At 39.2% G+C, this 12,566-nt stretch overlaps 2 protein-coding genes across 4 annotated transcripts; both read left to right on the top strand.

Moving 5' to 3' along the window:
• Nucleotides 1-2,792: 2,792 nt before the first annotated feature.
• On the top strand, nt 2,793-8,400 carry LOC137740296 (AUGMIN subunit 8). 3 transcript variants are annotated; one of them, XM_068480168.2, is made up of 7 exons: nt 2,793-3,123; nt 4,705-6,229; nt 6,469-6,588; nt 7,119-7,235; nt 7,317-7,406; nt 7,631-7,738; nt 7,985-8,400. In XM_068480168.2, the coding sequence occupies exons 2-7, from the start codon at nt 4,889-4,891 to the stop codon at nt 8,087-8,089; spliced, it is 1,881 nt and encodes a 626-aa protein (XP_068336269.2). In that variant the 5' UTR covers nt 2,793-3,123; nt 4,705-4,888; the 3' UTR covers nt 8,090-8,400. The 3 variants fall into 3 exon arrangements, with proteins under 3 accessions (XP_068336269.2, XP_068336261.2, XP_088542242.1); XM_068480160.2 differs by having other exon boundaries at nt 2,865-4,578; XM_088686116.1 differs by lacking the exon at nt 2,793-3,123 and adding an exon at nt 3,315-4,258.
• A 655-nt stretch (nt 8,401-9,055) lies between these two features.
• LOC137712352 (pentatricopeptide repeat-containing protein At4g30700) lies at nt 9,056-12,023 on the top strand. Its single transcript, XM_068451446.2, has one exon. The coding sequence runs from the start codon at nt 9,153-9,155 to the stop codon at nt 11,520-11,522; it is 2,370 nt and encodes a 789-aa protein (XP_068307547.2). The 5' UTR covers nt 9,056-9,152; the 3' UTR covers nt 11,523-12,023.
• Nucleotides 12,024-12,566: the final 543 nt, after the last annotated feature.

Below are 12,566 nucleotides of genomic sequence, written 5' to 3'. Positions count from 1 at the left end.
TGTTCCTGACCAATTGTTCCCGACCAATTGTTCCCATTTGGATTTGAAAAAATAAGAAAAATATTAATTAAAGTCAGAAAAACCCAAGCAAAATGAACCGAGACAGATGGTTTAGGGTTTTCAACTTTTTAGCAGACATGCTGTTTCATATCATGTGATGTGTCCACATCTTCACACGTCGCAAAATTTTCGAAGAAAAGGAAAAAGTTTGCTTCACACTTCATAATTTCAAGTTTCGTTTTCAGATAAATTATTGCACCTAATTGCAGATTAAATGATTAGCTTACGTCCCAAAACATGGGACGGTAATACAAGAGTGGAGGAAAGTTTTTTTTTAAGTATCCCTCCACGTATGTGCTTGTGTCTCGAACACAATGAAAAATCTCTTGTATTCCAGATTTTTTGATTAAATGCAGGTTAATTTGGCTCCCAGTGCTTGGGAGAGAGACTTAACCTTATACCTACGCCACCTTGACATTTCGCTCCAAGAACAGATGGCACCGCGTTATTTAGTCTGGGATGGCACTGCGTACCCGGTTGTATAGACTCCAGCCTTGAAATGATTCATGTGTGACCAACTTTCACTTTCCTGGGTTCTTCCGAGCTGTAAATGGAGCTTCGAGCTTTCGGCTAAAAGCAGCTTATGCTGCCAATGCCATACATACAAGCTAGCTGTTTAAGTGGTTAATGTTTAGCTTATGGTTAAAAACAAAGGAAAACTAATGAAAAGAGTTTGAAAACTTTGAGTTTTAATGATAATGACAAAATAAATGGTAAAGTGAATAGTACCAGGATTGACTTTTTAGTGTAAAAATGTGGTTTTTTGTTAAATTGAACAGTACCGTGGACTTTTCATTAAAACTCCCTAAAAACAATATCATAAGGGCAGTTTATATAATTATTATCTTGTTGCTCTCATGGCCCCTGTAGGCTTGTAGTTGCCTGACAAAGAGGGAAAATATGGGTGGAAAACATGAGGAATTAGGGAAGAATTAGCAATAAAGAAGGGATTAACAATTAAGTTTAAATATGAATTAAAAAGGAAGAGCAAGAAGAAGTTGCTTTGGGATGGTTAGCCATGCAAATTTGTTATTATTTTTATATAAGTGATACCACGGAAGAAGAATTTAAAGTCGAAACTTAAGGTGCAAAAGTAAATGATTTTAATTAGCTCAGTCATAAGCTTTAATTAACATTTATTAATTATACAGTTTGAACATAAAGTTTTGAAGTGGAGGGAGAGCGAAAACAAAGATGAGGGTAGTTCTTGTAATCATCATCCTTCTTTCTCCTTTTCTTTTTATCTTTTCTTCGTGCATCTTTGGATACACAATAAAACTTACTACTCACACATGCACTGCTGATCATTGTCCTGCCAGCAATTTGGTCACAAAAGGTAACTTTTGGTCTGATCAGCTTACATGTACTATATATATAATATATGCATTTTTTTTTCACTTATTTTAACATCGTTTACACGCGAGGTTTTAATAAAAAATAGTAAAATTTGAACCTATGAAATTACGTTATTGTCCATCATTTTTTTTTTGTGTGATAGAAGATTAAGTTGGCTTTTCACCCTCTTTTAGTTGACAAAGAGAGTTTTATTAATTAATGGAGATTATAGAGATATTTGTGCAAAAATGAGAATTAATTGTGGGGCTTACTTTACATCCAACTTCAATGATTCGAATCGTTTATTTTTCAAGTTGTACTTTTTAGATCATTCTTGAAAAATCAGAAATGTTTGAAACATCAAATTGAGTTTAGAAAAAAATGACGAACACTATATTCTAATAAATATTAATATTTTATCATGACAATCAAATGAGTAAATAGTTTCGAATTGAATTGATTTTTTTGAAAAATATTCTATGAATGAAGACTTAAAAATAAACAGCTAGAATTGTTGGAGTTTAACGTATAATGGACCCCATAACAAGCCCTTATATTTACTTAAAAAAAGGGAGATCCCTGACCGTACGATATACGATGAACGGTCGTGATTGATGGATCCCCCAGATCCCGACAAAGAGGATCCGGTGAGGATCCTTTTCCCTATGTATGTATGGATGTAGATACATATAGAGCAGAATAAAAAATCATTGTAAGACCCTTTTAAGTTTGGCTTATCTACCAGCCTGTTTTGGCTTGTCGGTTCAATTTCTAAAGTGATGAAAGAGTAAAACCTCCTTTTAAGTTTGGCTTATCTACCAGCCTGTCTTGGCTTGTCGATTCAATTTCTAAAGTGACGAAAGAGTAAAACCTTTTCTGCTCTTCTTCTTGATTTCTAACATGATGGTGTTTATATAATATTTTTACCATTTTGTAGGTTACAATATACCAAATATTTCATCCCAAAAACTTCATGTAAATTGATTTGGACAACAAGGAAACATACAGCACCATAATTGCTTATTAAGAGAGATACTCGGAATATAAGTACAGACAATATGATAGTGATACGTATTACAGACGGTTGTGCCCATGCTAAGTCTTATTTTTCGACGAGAAGTCTAGAGTACATTAATTGTTAAATTTAACTGTTAGGTTTGAACTTTGAATTGAAAATTTCAAGAAAATTTAGTGGGCGTGCATTTGAATATTAGAAAATACAAAGCAACAATGGAAAACTGGTGTTTGACATTTTTCCTAGTAAATATGCTGGCAAAGGCAAAGCTCTGAATTTAATAAATAAATTGGATCATGCGGTCCCAATGAGCGCTTCTGTGGAACTGAGCGCAGGAGATAGGGGCCCCGTATCAACATAGGTGGCGCGAAAGCAACGTCCTCTCACGGTCCCTCCCTCCAAACCATAACCGTTTCTGCGCAATTTATTTATTTTAAAAATTTCAAAATATCCATTTTTCAAATTAAATAAACCAGAAAATAATATTAATTATTTCCTAAGATACACATACCTTTTCCTTTCTCCATTTTCCATTTCGGCATCTCCTTCAAACTCCTCCTCCCGCCGGAAATATTTGACTTCCCGCCGGGTATCTTTGACTCTCCGATCACCTCCCGGCGAATCCTTCGTTTCTGGCGACGCCTCCCAGCCACCGCCGTGTGACCTCGCGATTCGAATTCTCAAAGAGATCAACTTAATTTCTTCCGATTTCGGTGAGTCTCAAATATATTGGGAGTGCGAATTTAGGGTTTTGACGATTTGAGGAATTCGTGCAATTTTTTTCAAATTCAATATTATTTGTTTCTAAATTTCGATTAACCGTAGTTACCGACGGTTAATATTTCCTTTTCAGTTTCCGGAAATTAATTGATTAATCATGGGTTTTCATTTTTTGGGGAATTCTTGAGCTCTCTTTCTCAAGACTGAAACTTTGGTGTTTAGAGAGAGAGACATTGCATGAACATTGAACGGTGAAGCAGTAAACGTGTTTTGGATTTGAGGGACACGGCCCTGTCGACTGCCGACATATGTCATAGATCCCTCGTTGAAATCCTTTTCAAATTTTCTCTTGTCAAATTTTAAAAATTGTTTCTGCGTTTTCATCGACACCCGTTCCTAAATCTATCCATGAAACAAAAACAAATGAATTATGATGGTCAAAGCAAAAAACAAAACCATATTTTTATCGAATTTCCGATTAACGATGTGTTTTGTTTACTTTATTCTATGTGCGTTTGCTGCTGTCCCATAATTTGATGTTTTTACACTGAAACAATTATGGGGAGGGACGATGATCCTTCCACGTGGACCTCCGTGTCTTTTTCTCATTTCCCGAAGAACAATAGCACCTGCAAGTTTCAACCTTCTTATGATTGGAGATTTTAATATTGTGGATGCAGACAAAACCCCACAGAAGCAAAGGGGATTTTTATTGTTTTTTCGCAAAATTTTGTGTGAGACAGTGGGAGTCAAAATAGAGGAGAAAAACCCTTTTAAGCATTATTTTAGTAAAGTAAGTAAATTTATGGCAGTTGATCCGGATTACTCTGTATTTAAGTTTTGTTTTGGAAACAGTTAGAGAGAGAGAGAGAGAGAGAGAGAGAGAGGTTAGAGAGAGAGCTAAAAGCTTTGGATTGTTTCTGCAAGTTTTGGGATCGCGTTCATTGAATTCCCTTTCAGACAGAGAGTTGCGAGAGAAGGGAAAACTGGGCAAAGAGAGAGAGAGTGGGGTTTTGTTGTGTGAGTTGAGTTGAGTTGGCCCATTTTCCAGCCCGACCGACCATGGCACTCCCGTGAGAGGGACGAGAGCAAAAATCAAAAGGCAACACGCTTTATCCAGCACACACGGTACAATCCTTCCTTTTCTCTCATCCTGCACCCTCATCCTACACCCTCACCACTGTCCACCCTCTCTTCCCAATCTCCCCAGTAATCCTTTGTGTCCCTACCAGCCCTACACTTGCATTCAGTTTTGTGGGTTATCAAAACCAACCTCCAACCATAACCGTTTTTGGCACCAGATGTTGTTTACCCCCTTCCTAATTTCATTGCCATGGCCTGATCTGATTGGGTTTGGGCTTGTTTCTGTGGAAACAGAATACCCTTTTGACAGTATTTGCTCTAGTTCCCAGATTGATTCTCAATTGGATCTGAGTCTCTGTAAAGATGTATGCTTTTTTTTTTTTTTTTTTTCAATGTTCCTTTTTCTTTTTTCTGGGTTGTTTATTCTTTCCTTTTCTTAGCCCCTCCCTCTGCCGCTGTCTCTTACTTTTGATTTGTGCGTTTTGTGGCAGATTTATTGCTGGGAAAAGTATCTTCTTTTCAAGAAACAGGTTGTGTTATTCCATTGACTGTTGATATATGAATGTGATGGGATTATATGAAATGCAAAAGGACGTTGAGTACGTAAATTTGGTTTGATGAAATGAAAGAATCGAATTCCATCAATGCGGTTTGAATTTGATCTGGATAGTGTGGATGGATGTGCGTGAATCAGCCCTAGCAGCGCTGAGGAAGCAAATAGCCGTGGAGAACCCAAGACTGCCGTTGGTTCCCGCAGGGAGGAACAACAATGCAGTCACTACCCGCCACCCTCGGACGAGAGAAGTTAGTTCTAGGTACAGGTCTCCCACTCCCTCCTCAACAACTCCCTCATCGCCTTCTGGTGCCCGGCGCTGCCCATCGCCAACCCTTACAAGAACATCGCGTCCATCCTCACCGTTGGTGTCCAAGAGATCCCAATCTGTGGATAGGAAGCGGCCTTCCACACCCACTTCCCCACCAAGTCCATCAACGCCCGTCCAGGATTCTTCTGCAGATGTGCAATTGTCGTCCAGAAGAACAGCGAACGGTCGAATGCCAGAGGGTTTATGGCCTTCCACTATGAGGAGTTTGAGTGTTTCCTTCCAATCTGATAGCATTTCAATTCCTGTTAGCAAGAAGGAAAAACCAGTGACGAGTGCTTTGTCTGACCGCACTTTGAGGTCATCTTCGAATGTGGCTCATAGACAGGCTGAAACGCCTGCTGCTCCTCGAAAGCTTACACCAGAGAGAAAAAGGAGCCCTGTTAAGGGGAAAAATGCGCCTGATCAAACAGAGAATTCTAAGCCGGTTGATGCCTTGCATTCCAGACTGATAGATCAGCATCGTTGGCCAAGTAGAATAGGTGGAAAAGTATCTTCCAATTCATTAAATAGAAGTGTAGATCTTGGTGCTAAGATTGTCGGGCTTGCTGCACCATCTCCTGTAGTTGGGTTGTCTACACTGAGGAGAACACGGCCATCTGATTCTTCGGGTAAACCTTTACAAAAATCCAATAGTGATGCTGCTGCGTTATTATCACTTCATCAAAGTGGTAGAGCTGGACTTGGGGCTTCAGCTGATGGTAATTCCCTGCAGGTATCTGGACCTCACAAGCTTGCCTCGACAAGTTTATCGGGCAGGTTGTCATCAACAACTCATTCACTGAAATCTCAATCTTTGCCTAGTACTCCATCACAATCACGACCATCCTCGCCTAGTAGGAGCTCAATGTTTGCATCCTCTGTTACCAGAGGTTTAAGCCCGTCTCAATCAAGACCATCTACTCCTCCTTCAAGAGGAGTTAGCCCATCTAAGGCAAGGCCATCTGGTACTTCTAGTCAGTCAAGCAGTTCAACTTCTGTGCTTAGTTTCATAGCAGATTTTAAGGGGAAAAAAGGTGCAAGTTGCATTGAAGATGCTCATCAGTTGCGGTTACTTTACAATAGATGTTTGCAATGGCGATTTGCTAATGCAAGGGCAGAGGCTGTACTTTATGTTCAGAAAGTAAATGCAGAGGTGGGTGTTTGTTCCCTTTGAATTAGAAAACTTTTAGGCATAAGTCTTTGACCTACTAATTTCTTAACTATTTCCTAGTATTGTTTATCATGTCCCATCTTACTAATTTCAGATTACTGAATGGTTTTATCAATTGTATTGATTTGTTGCATGATCAGGGTTGTGCAAACTTATTGCAAATTTGCAAGTGAAGATTATTATGTCAACTAACTTACATCGGAATTTAATTGATGTTGCAGAGAACTTTATTGAATGTGTGGAACACTACACTAAGCTTGTGGGACTCAGTAATCAAGAAACGAATTGATCTCCAGCAGTTGAAGCTTGAACTTAAGCTGAAGTCAGTATTGAATGATCAAGTAATGCCTCTTTCCCACAACAGTGATGATTTGTTATCTGCGATGTTTTTATTGATTGCATTAATCCATAAAGGTTCCTGTAAGTCAATGACTAGGTTATGACGGAAAATATATAAGAATTTAGGTCCGTGTGAACCTTTGGAAAATGTTTGAAATCTAGGTTATGACTAGTTGGGATGCATTCTAAGATTTGATCCGTGTGAACCTTTGGAAAATGTTTGAAATTGCTTTTAACTGGCCTTGTTATCAGGGACTAGGAACTATTTTTAAGAATCCATCTGTCTAATAGAAGAGAGTTGGCAATGAAGGCAAACTTATCATCATGTTCTGTTTGTAATCATATTCAGTTCGTAAAACCGAGCAAAATAGTGCCAAGGTTGACATTTGTTAGAAATAATAAGTCATGTTGTGCATGTCTTAGTTCAGAGGTTTCCTGTTAAATTTTGGTCTCATATTATATATGTATATATATATATTTATTTATTTATTTATTTATTTTTGAATTTATACCCTTTCTAATTATTGGTCAGATGGCTTACCTTGATGACTGGGATTTACTTGAAAGCGATCATATTGCTGCATTCTCGGGGGCTATGGAAGATTTGGAGGCAAGCACTCTGCGTCTTCCAGTGACTGGAGGGGCAAGGGTATGTTAAGTTGTAAAAGATCATTAATTTGATTTATGGAAAGAGACTTTTTCTCATCACTATAAACTTACGCTTTTACAGGCAGATTTGGATTCTTTGAAGGTAGCGATCTGCTCAGCTGTTGATGTGATGCAGGCAATGGTATCCTTCATATGCTCTTTGCTCTCACAGGTGAGATTCATGTTTCTATATTTTCACGTTGACCACGTTGTGATAGCTTTCAACCTTCTTCCTTTTATCACATTCTTTATGACATACACTGAGTAGCACCTACGATCAATGATGTGGAGGTTGCATATCTTGTGCAAAAAAAAAAAAAAAATTGTGTTTGAAGGATATTATCTTTCGGAAAAGATAGACCTAATAACACAGAACTTTACATTCATGTGATGTAGGTGGAGGGCGTGAACAGTTTGGTTTCTGAACTTGCTGTTGTAGCAGCACAGGAAAAAGCCATGCTTGACGAGTGTGAAGCGCTGCTGGCTTCAGCAGCAGCTATGCAGGTAAAACAATTAGACCATTTATTTTAAAGAACAGAATGTAATTAGGAAAAGCAAATACTTTTGAATGCTTTGGGAGGTTGGGGGCTCTGTTATATATGTTATGTCGTAGTATTGAATGTTCTTCAGTTTGATGAACACTGATTTCTTGTCAACCGAGCGTGTCTTCAGTTTGATAAATCATGTTGCAACATTAATTGCTGATAAAAACTGTACGATTAACTTTTGATTACTGGCTGCTCAAAACAGGTAGAGGAATACAGCCTGAGGACCCATCTCATGCAAACGAAACAAGACTTGGCAAAGGCGAGCGGCCAATTTTGGCAACCAAGACATCTTCTTGATCCTGACTAGCTTCAAAGCCAATAAGATAAGCTCGCGTTGTCAATTCCGAAGGGATAAATACATACCCGGGCAGAGATAAGTGTCTCCGTCAGTTCACCGTGATTGTAAATTGATTTTTCGTTTTTAGCCTTGGAATGTCATCTTGTTATATTCCAATTTTTTTTCTTTCTTTTCGGAGCAAAGGGCCGATGGCTTCGTGCTTTCCGGTGTAATTTTTGTGTTACGCAGATGAAAAGGAAATGCAAAGGAAGCAAAGGATTGAATTCAGTGTAGAAACAAAAGTTCCAAAGGAAATGAGATAGGAAACATTGTAATTACCATATGCCTTTTTCACCATCGTTCATCGTCTTTACTTTTGAAGAGGTGTGTGTGTTATTGGTTTAACGGTTTCCGTTAGACCTAAAATCTGAGAAATTCTACTTAACGCCGGTCTGTATATCCCAACCTGTTAATCTGACCCAACCCACCCGTTGATCTGTCGGGCCATACGTTAGACTTTCACCTCAACTTCAAAAGATTCTTATTACATGGTTGTCTTCTGCCTAGCACAAGTATGGTCTAGTCGAGGGACTACATAAATGAGTTGAGGGACCAAAATGGTTATTGAGATTGATAAAACTTCTCACTTTGGTCCTTAAGATTTAAAATCGATATAAATGGTCTCTGAATTTGTCCACCGTCAATCATTTGGTCATTCCGTAAAAAATCTCCATTAAATAAGAAGAAAACGACAAAAACATCCTCAATTTTTGTCAAATCATTTTCGTCCGTTATTTATTAAATTGAAGGTATTTTTGTTATTTTGATGCTTATTTAACAGAGTTACTGAATGATCAACGGTGGACAAATTCAAAAACAGCTTCTATCAATTTAAATTGTAAGAATCAAAATAAAAAGTTACACAAATCTCATAAATCCTGAAATGCCAGATGTAAATTGGGGACAAACATAAAGACCCATTTACCTAATTTTCTTATTTAGAAAGAGAAAATGGAATTCCCGCCATAGACCGGGAAAAGCAACCGCTAAATATGACTGCCGCGTTTCGACACAAAACAAAACACACACGCATATGATTAGCAGGAACATAAGCAGCTGCCGCGCGCCACAATTTGATCGGAATTTCTTCCTCGGACTTCTCAACAAGGCGACCTGTCTTTCTCACCTGACCCAGACCCACGCGCAGATCATCCTCAATGGTTACCAAAACGACCTCGCCACCGTCACCAAGCTCACCCACAAGTTCTCCGACCTCAAGGCCATGCGCAACGCACGTGACCTCTTCCTCTCCATCCCAAGACCTGACCTTTTCCTCTTCAACGTCGTCATCCGAGGCTTCGCCGCCAATGCCGCGCCTTTATCTGCGATTTCTCTCTACACCCATTTGCGGAAGAATACTAATCTTAAACCCGACAAGTTTACCTACGCTTTCGCCGTGTCGGCCGCTTCGGGGTTTAAGGACGAGAAATATGGGATTTTGCTGCACGCCCATTCGATTGTTGATGGGTTAGGATCGAATTTGTATGTCGGGTCGATTGTTGTTGACTTCTACTTCAAGTTTTCCCGGGTTGAGCTAGCACAGAAGGTGTTTGATGGAATGCCCGAAAAGGACACGGTTTTGTGGAATACGATGATATCTGGGTTGGTGAGGAATTGTTATTACGCCGATTCGATGCAGGTTTTTGGAGATATGGTTGGGGGTGGGATGGGTTTTGATTCGACAACTTTGGCAACCGTGCTTCCTGCAGTGGCAGAGTTGCAGGAGTTGAAATCAGGGATAGGAGTTCATTGCTTGGCTCTCAAGGCTGGATATCATTCAGATGTTCATGTGCTTACAGGATTGGTTTCGTTGTATTCGAAATGTAAGGAGCTAGAGACAGCAAGGTTGTTATTTGGGCACATTAGTCAGCCGGATTTGATATGTTATAATGCAATGATTGCTGGATACACTTGGAACAATGAGACCGAATCATCTGTTAGTCTTTTCAGGGATTTGCTTGCTTCTGGGGAGAAAGTTAATTCAAGCACAATTGTTGGGTTGATTCCTGTGTCTTCTCCCTTTGGTCATCTGCATCTCACTGGCTCTCTTCAAACCTTCTGTGTGAAATCTGGTATTGTTTCGCATCCTTCTGTCTCGACTGCGTTTGTTACTGTTTATTGTAGACTGAATGAGATTGAATTGGCACGACAGCTTTTTGATCATTCTAAGGAGAAAACTTTGGCATCTTGGAACGCCATGATCTCAGGTTATACCCAAAACGGGCTGACGGAGACTGCAATATCTCTTTTCCACGAAATGATGTCCGAATTCAATCCAAACCCTGTTACAGTTACAAGTATTCTTTCGGCCTGTGCTCAGCTCGGAGCCATAAGTCTTGGGAAATGGGTCCATGGTTTGATTAAGAGCAAAAATCTTGAGTCTAACATCTATGTATTGACTTCTCTAGTTGACATGTATGCAAAGTGTGGGAGCGTTGTGGAAGCTCGGAAGTTATTTGACTCGATGACAGAGAAAAATGTGGTTACTTGGAACGCCATGATATCTGCTTACGGCCTTCATGGTGATGGGCACGAAGCACTAAAACTCTTTACAGAGATGTTGCATTCTAGGATTTCCCCAAGCGCGGTTACTTTTCTATCTGTCTTGTATGCTTGTAGCCATGCGGGCTTGGTGAGAGAAGGTGAAGAGATCTTCGATCATATGGTTCACAACCATGGCTTTGAGCCCTTGCCCGAGCATTATGCTTGCATGGTTGACATCCTTGGCAGAGCTGGAAAGTTAGAGAAGGCGTTGAAATTTCTAAAGGAAATGCCAGTTGAGCCAGGTCCTCCCGTTTGGGGTGCATTGCTTGGTGCTTGTATGATTCACAAGAACACCGAACTGGCGCATGTGGCTTCTGAAAGGCTATTTGAACTGGACCCAGATAATACAGGATATTATGTCTTGCTCTCCAACGTATACTCAGCTGACAGGAACTTTCCGAAGGCTGCTTCAGTACGACAGGTAGTTAAGAACAGAAATTTGGCAAAGACTCCGGGGTGCACTCTCGTTGAGATTGGTGAGATCCCGCATGTGTTTACATGTGGTGATCGATCTCATCCTCAAACGGCGGCAATCTACAGGATGCTGGATGAGTTAATGGGAAAAATGGCAGAGGCTGGATTTCAGACTGAAACTGTGACTGCTTTGCATGACGTTGAGGAGGAAGAGAAGGAGTTAATGATGAAGGTTCATAGTGAGAAGCTGGCCATTGCTTTTGCCCTGATTGAAACAGCACCCGGGACAGAAATTAGAATCTTTAAGAATCTCCGGGTTTGTTTGGATTGCCATAATGCAACTAAATTTATATCCAAGATCACAGAAAGAGTTATTGTAGTTAGAGATGCTAATAGATTCCATCATTGCAAAGACGGAGTTTGTTCCTGTGGAGACTATTGGTGACAAAAAGTTTTCTGCACCGGTATGCAAGCATCAAGTTCTGCAGTTTCATGTTGCTTCCATGTGGTAAAACTGGAGAGTCACTTCATCAATAACTTTCACAGCTTAACAAGGATACTGAAGGACATTCTTGGCCGAAAATAGATGAAGCTGAACCCCGTCCGATACTCTGGCATGGAACGACTAAATTACAGGAAACACGGGAAAGACTTGTTTCAACACTCTCTTCCTAGTGTACGTCCGGCAAGCACCTGTAGCATATATCCTGCACTGTATTCTGATTCATGGCTATTCAGTACAAACCTCGACGATCTTCGAGATATTACATTCTTGATCTGGTGCTCTTTTTTCAATAGCAAATTATTTTGTATTTTATTTGGTGATAGCATTTTTAACTTCAGAATAGAAGAAATTGTTCAAATAAGCACATCTAACAGCATCGAATTTTCGATGCTTATGTTTTTACACCCTTTTTCAATAATTATTTCGATAATGTTTTCTTTCTTTTGTGCTAAACCCTAAATCAGGAGAAAAACTTGTGATGCACCCGTTGCATCCATCTCACTCACATTTGCAACATCATGTGAGCCACACATGATCATATACGTTTGGTGGATTTTGCATGCAAGTTTTTCTTGTAAATTAAACATTAGTAAGATGCGAATGGCGGTGTCACAACACAATAACAGAGTAATAAACTAAGAATCCACTAAGCTCCGTTGTGAGTGAGTTAGTTCCAAAGTCATGACAAACAAAACTTTTCCAATTCACTTATGGCTGGTTTGGGATTGTGGAATTTGTTTTTTTTTTTTTTTTTTTTTTTAACTTATTAAAAAATCTGAAACATCAAATGTGTTTGGTAAAAAAAAAAAAAAAAAAAAAAAAAAAAAAAAAAAAAAAAAAAAAAGTACTTAGTTGAAAAACAGTTGTCAATGACAGTAGAAAAGCAGAAGCAGGGTCTACAATGCTTTTGAAAAAGTGCTTTTTTTTTTCAAAGCACATTACCAGTATCCCCTCTACATTTTACAATATGATAATCTTTGCACC

This window comes from Pyrus communis, chromosome 15 (assembly GCF_041283825.1).
Source record: "Pyrus communis isolate YQ-2024b chromosome 15, ASM4128382v1, whole genome shotgun sequence".
Taxonomy (NCBI): domain Eukaryota; kingdom Viridiplantae; phylum Streptophyta; class Magnoliopsida; order Rosales; family Rosaceae; genus Pyrus; species Pyrus communis.
The sequence above is the reverse complement of the archived record's forward strand: the minus strand, read 5'-3'. Positions and strand labels throughout refer to the sequence as shown.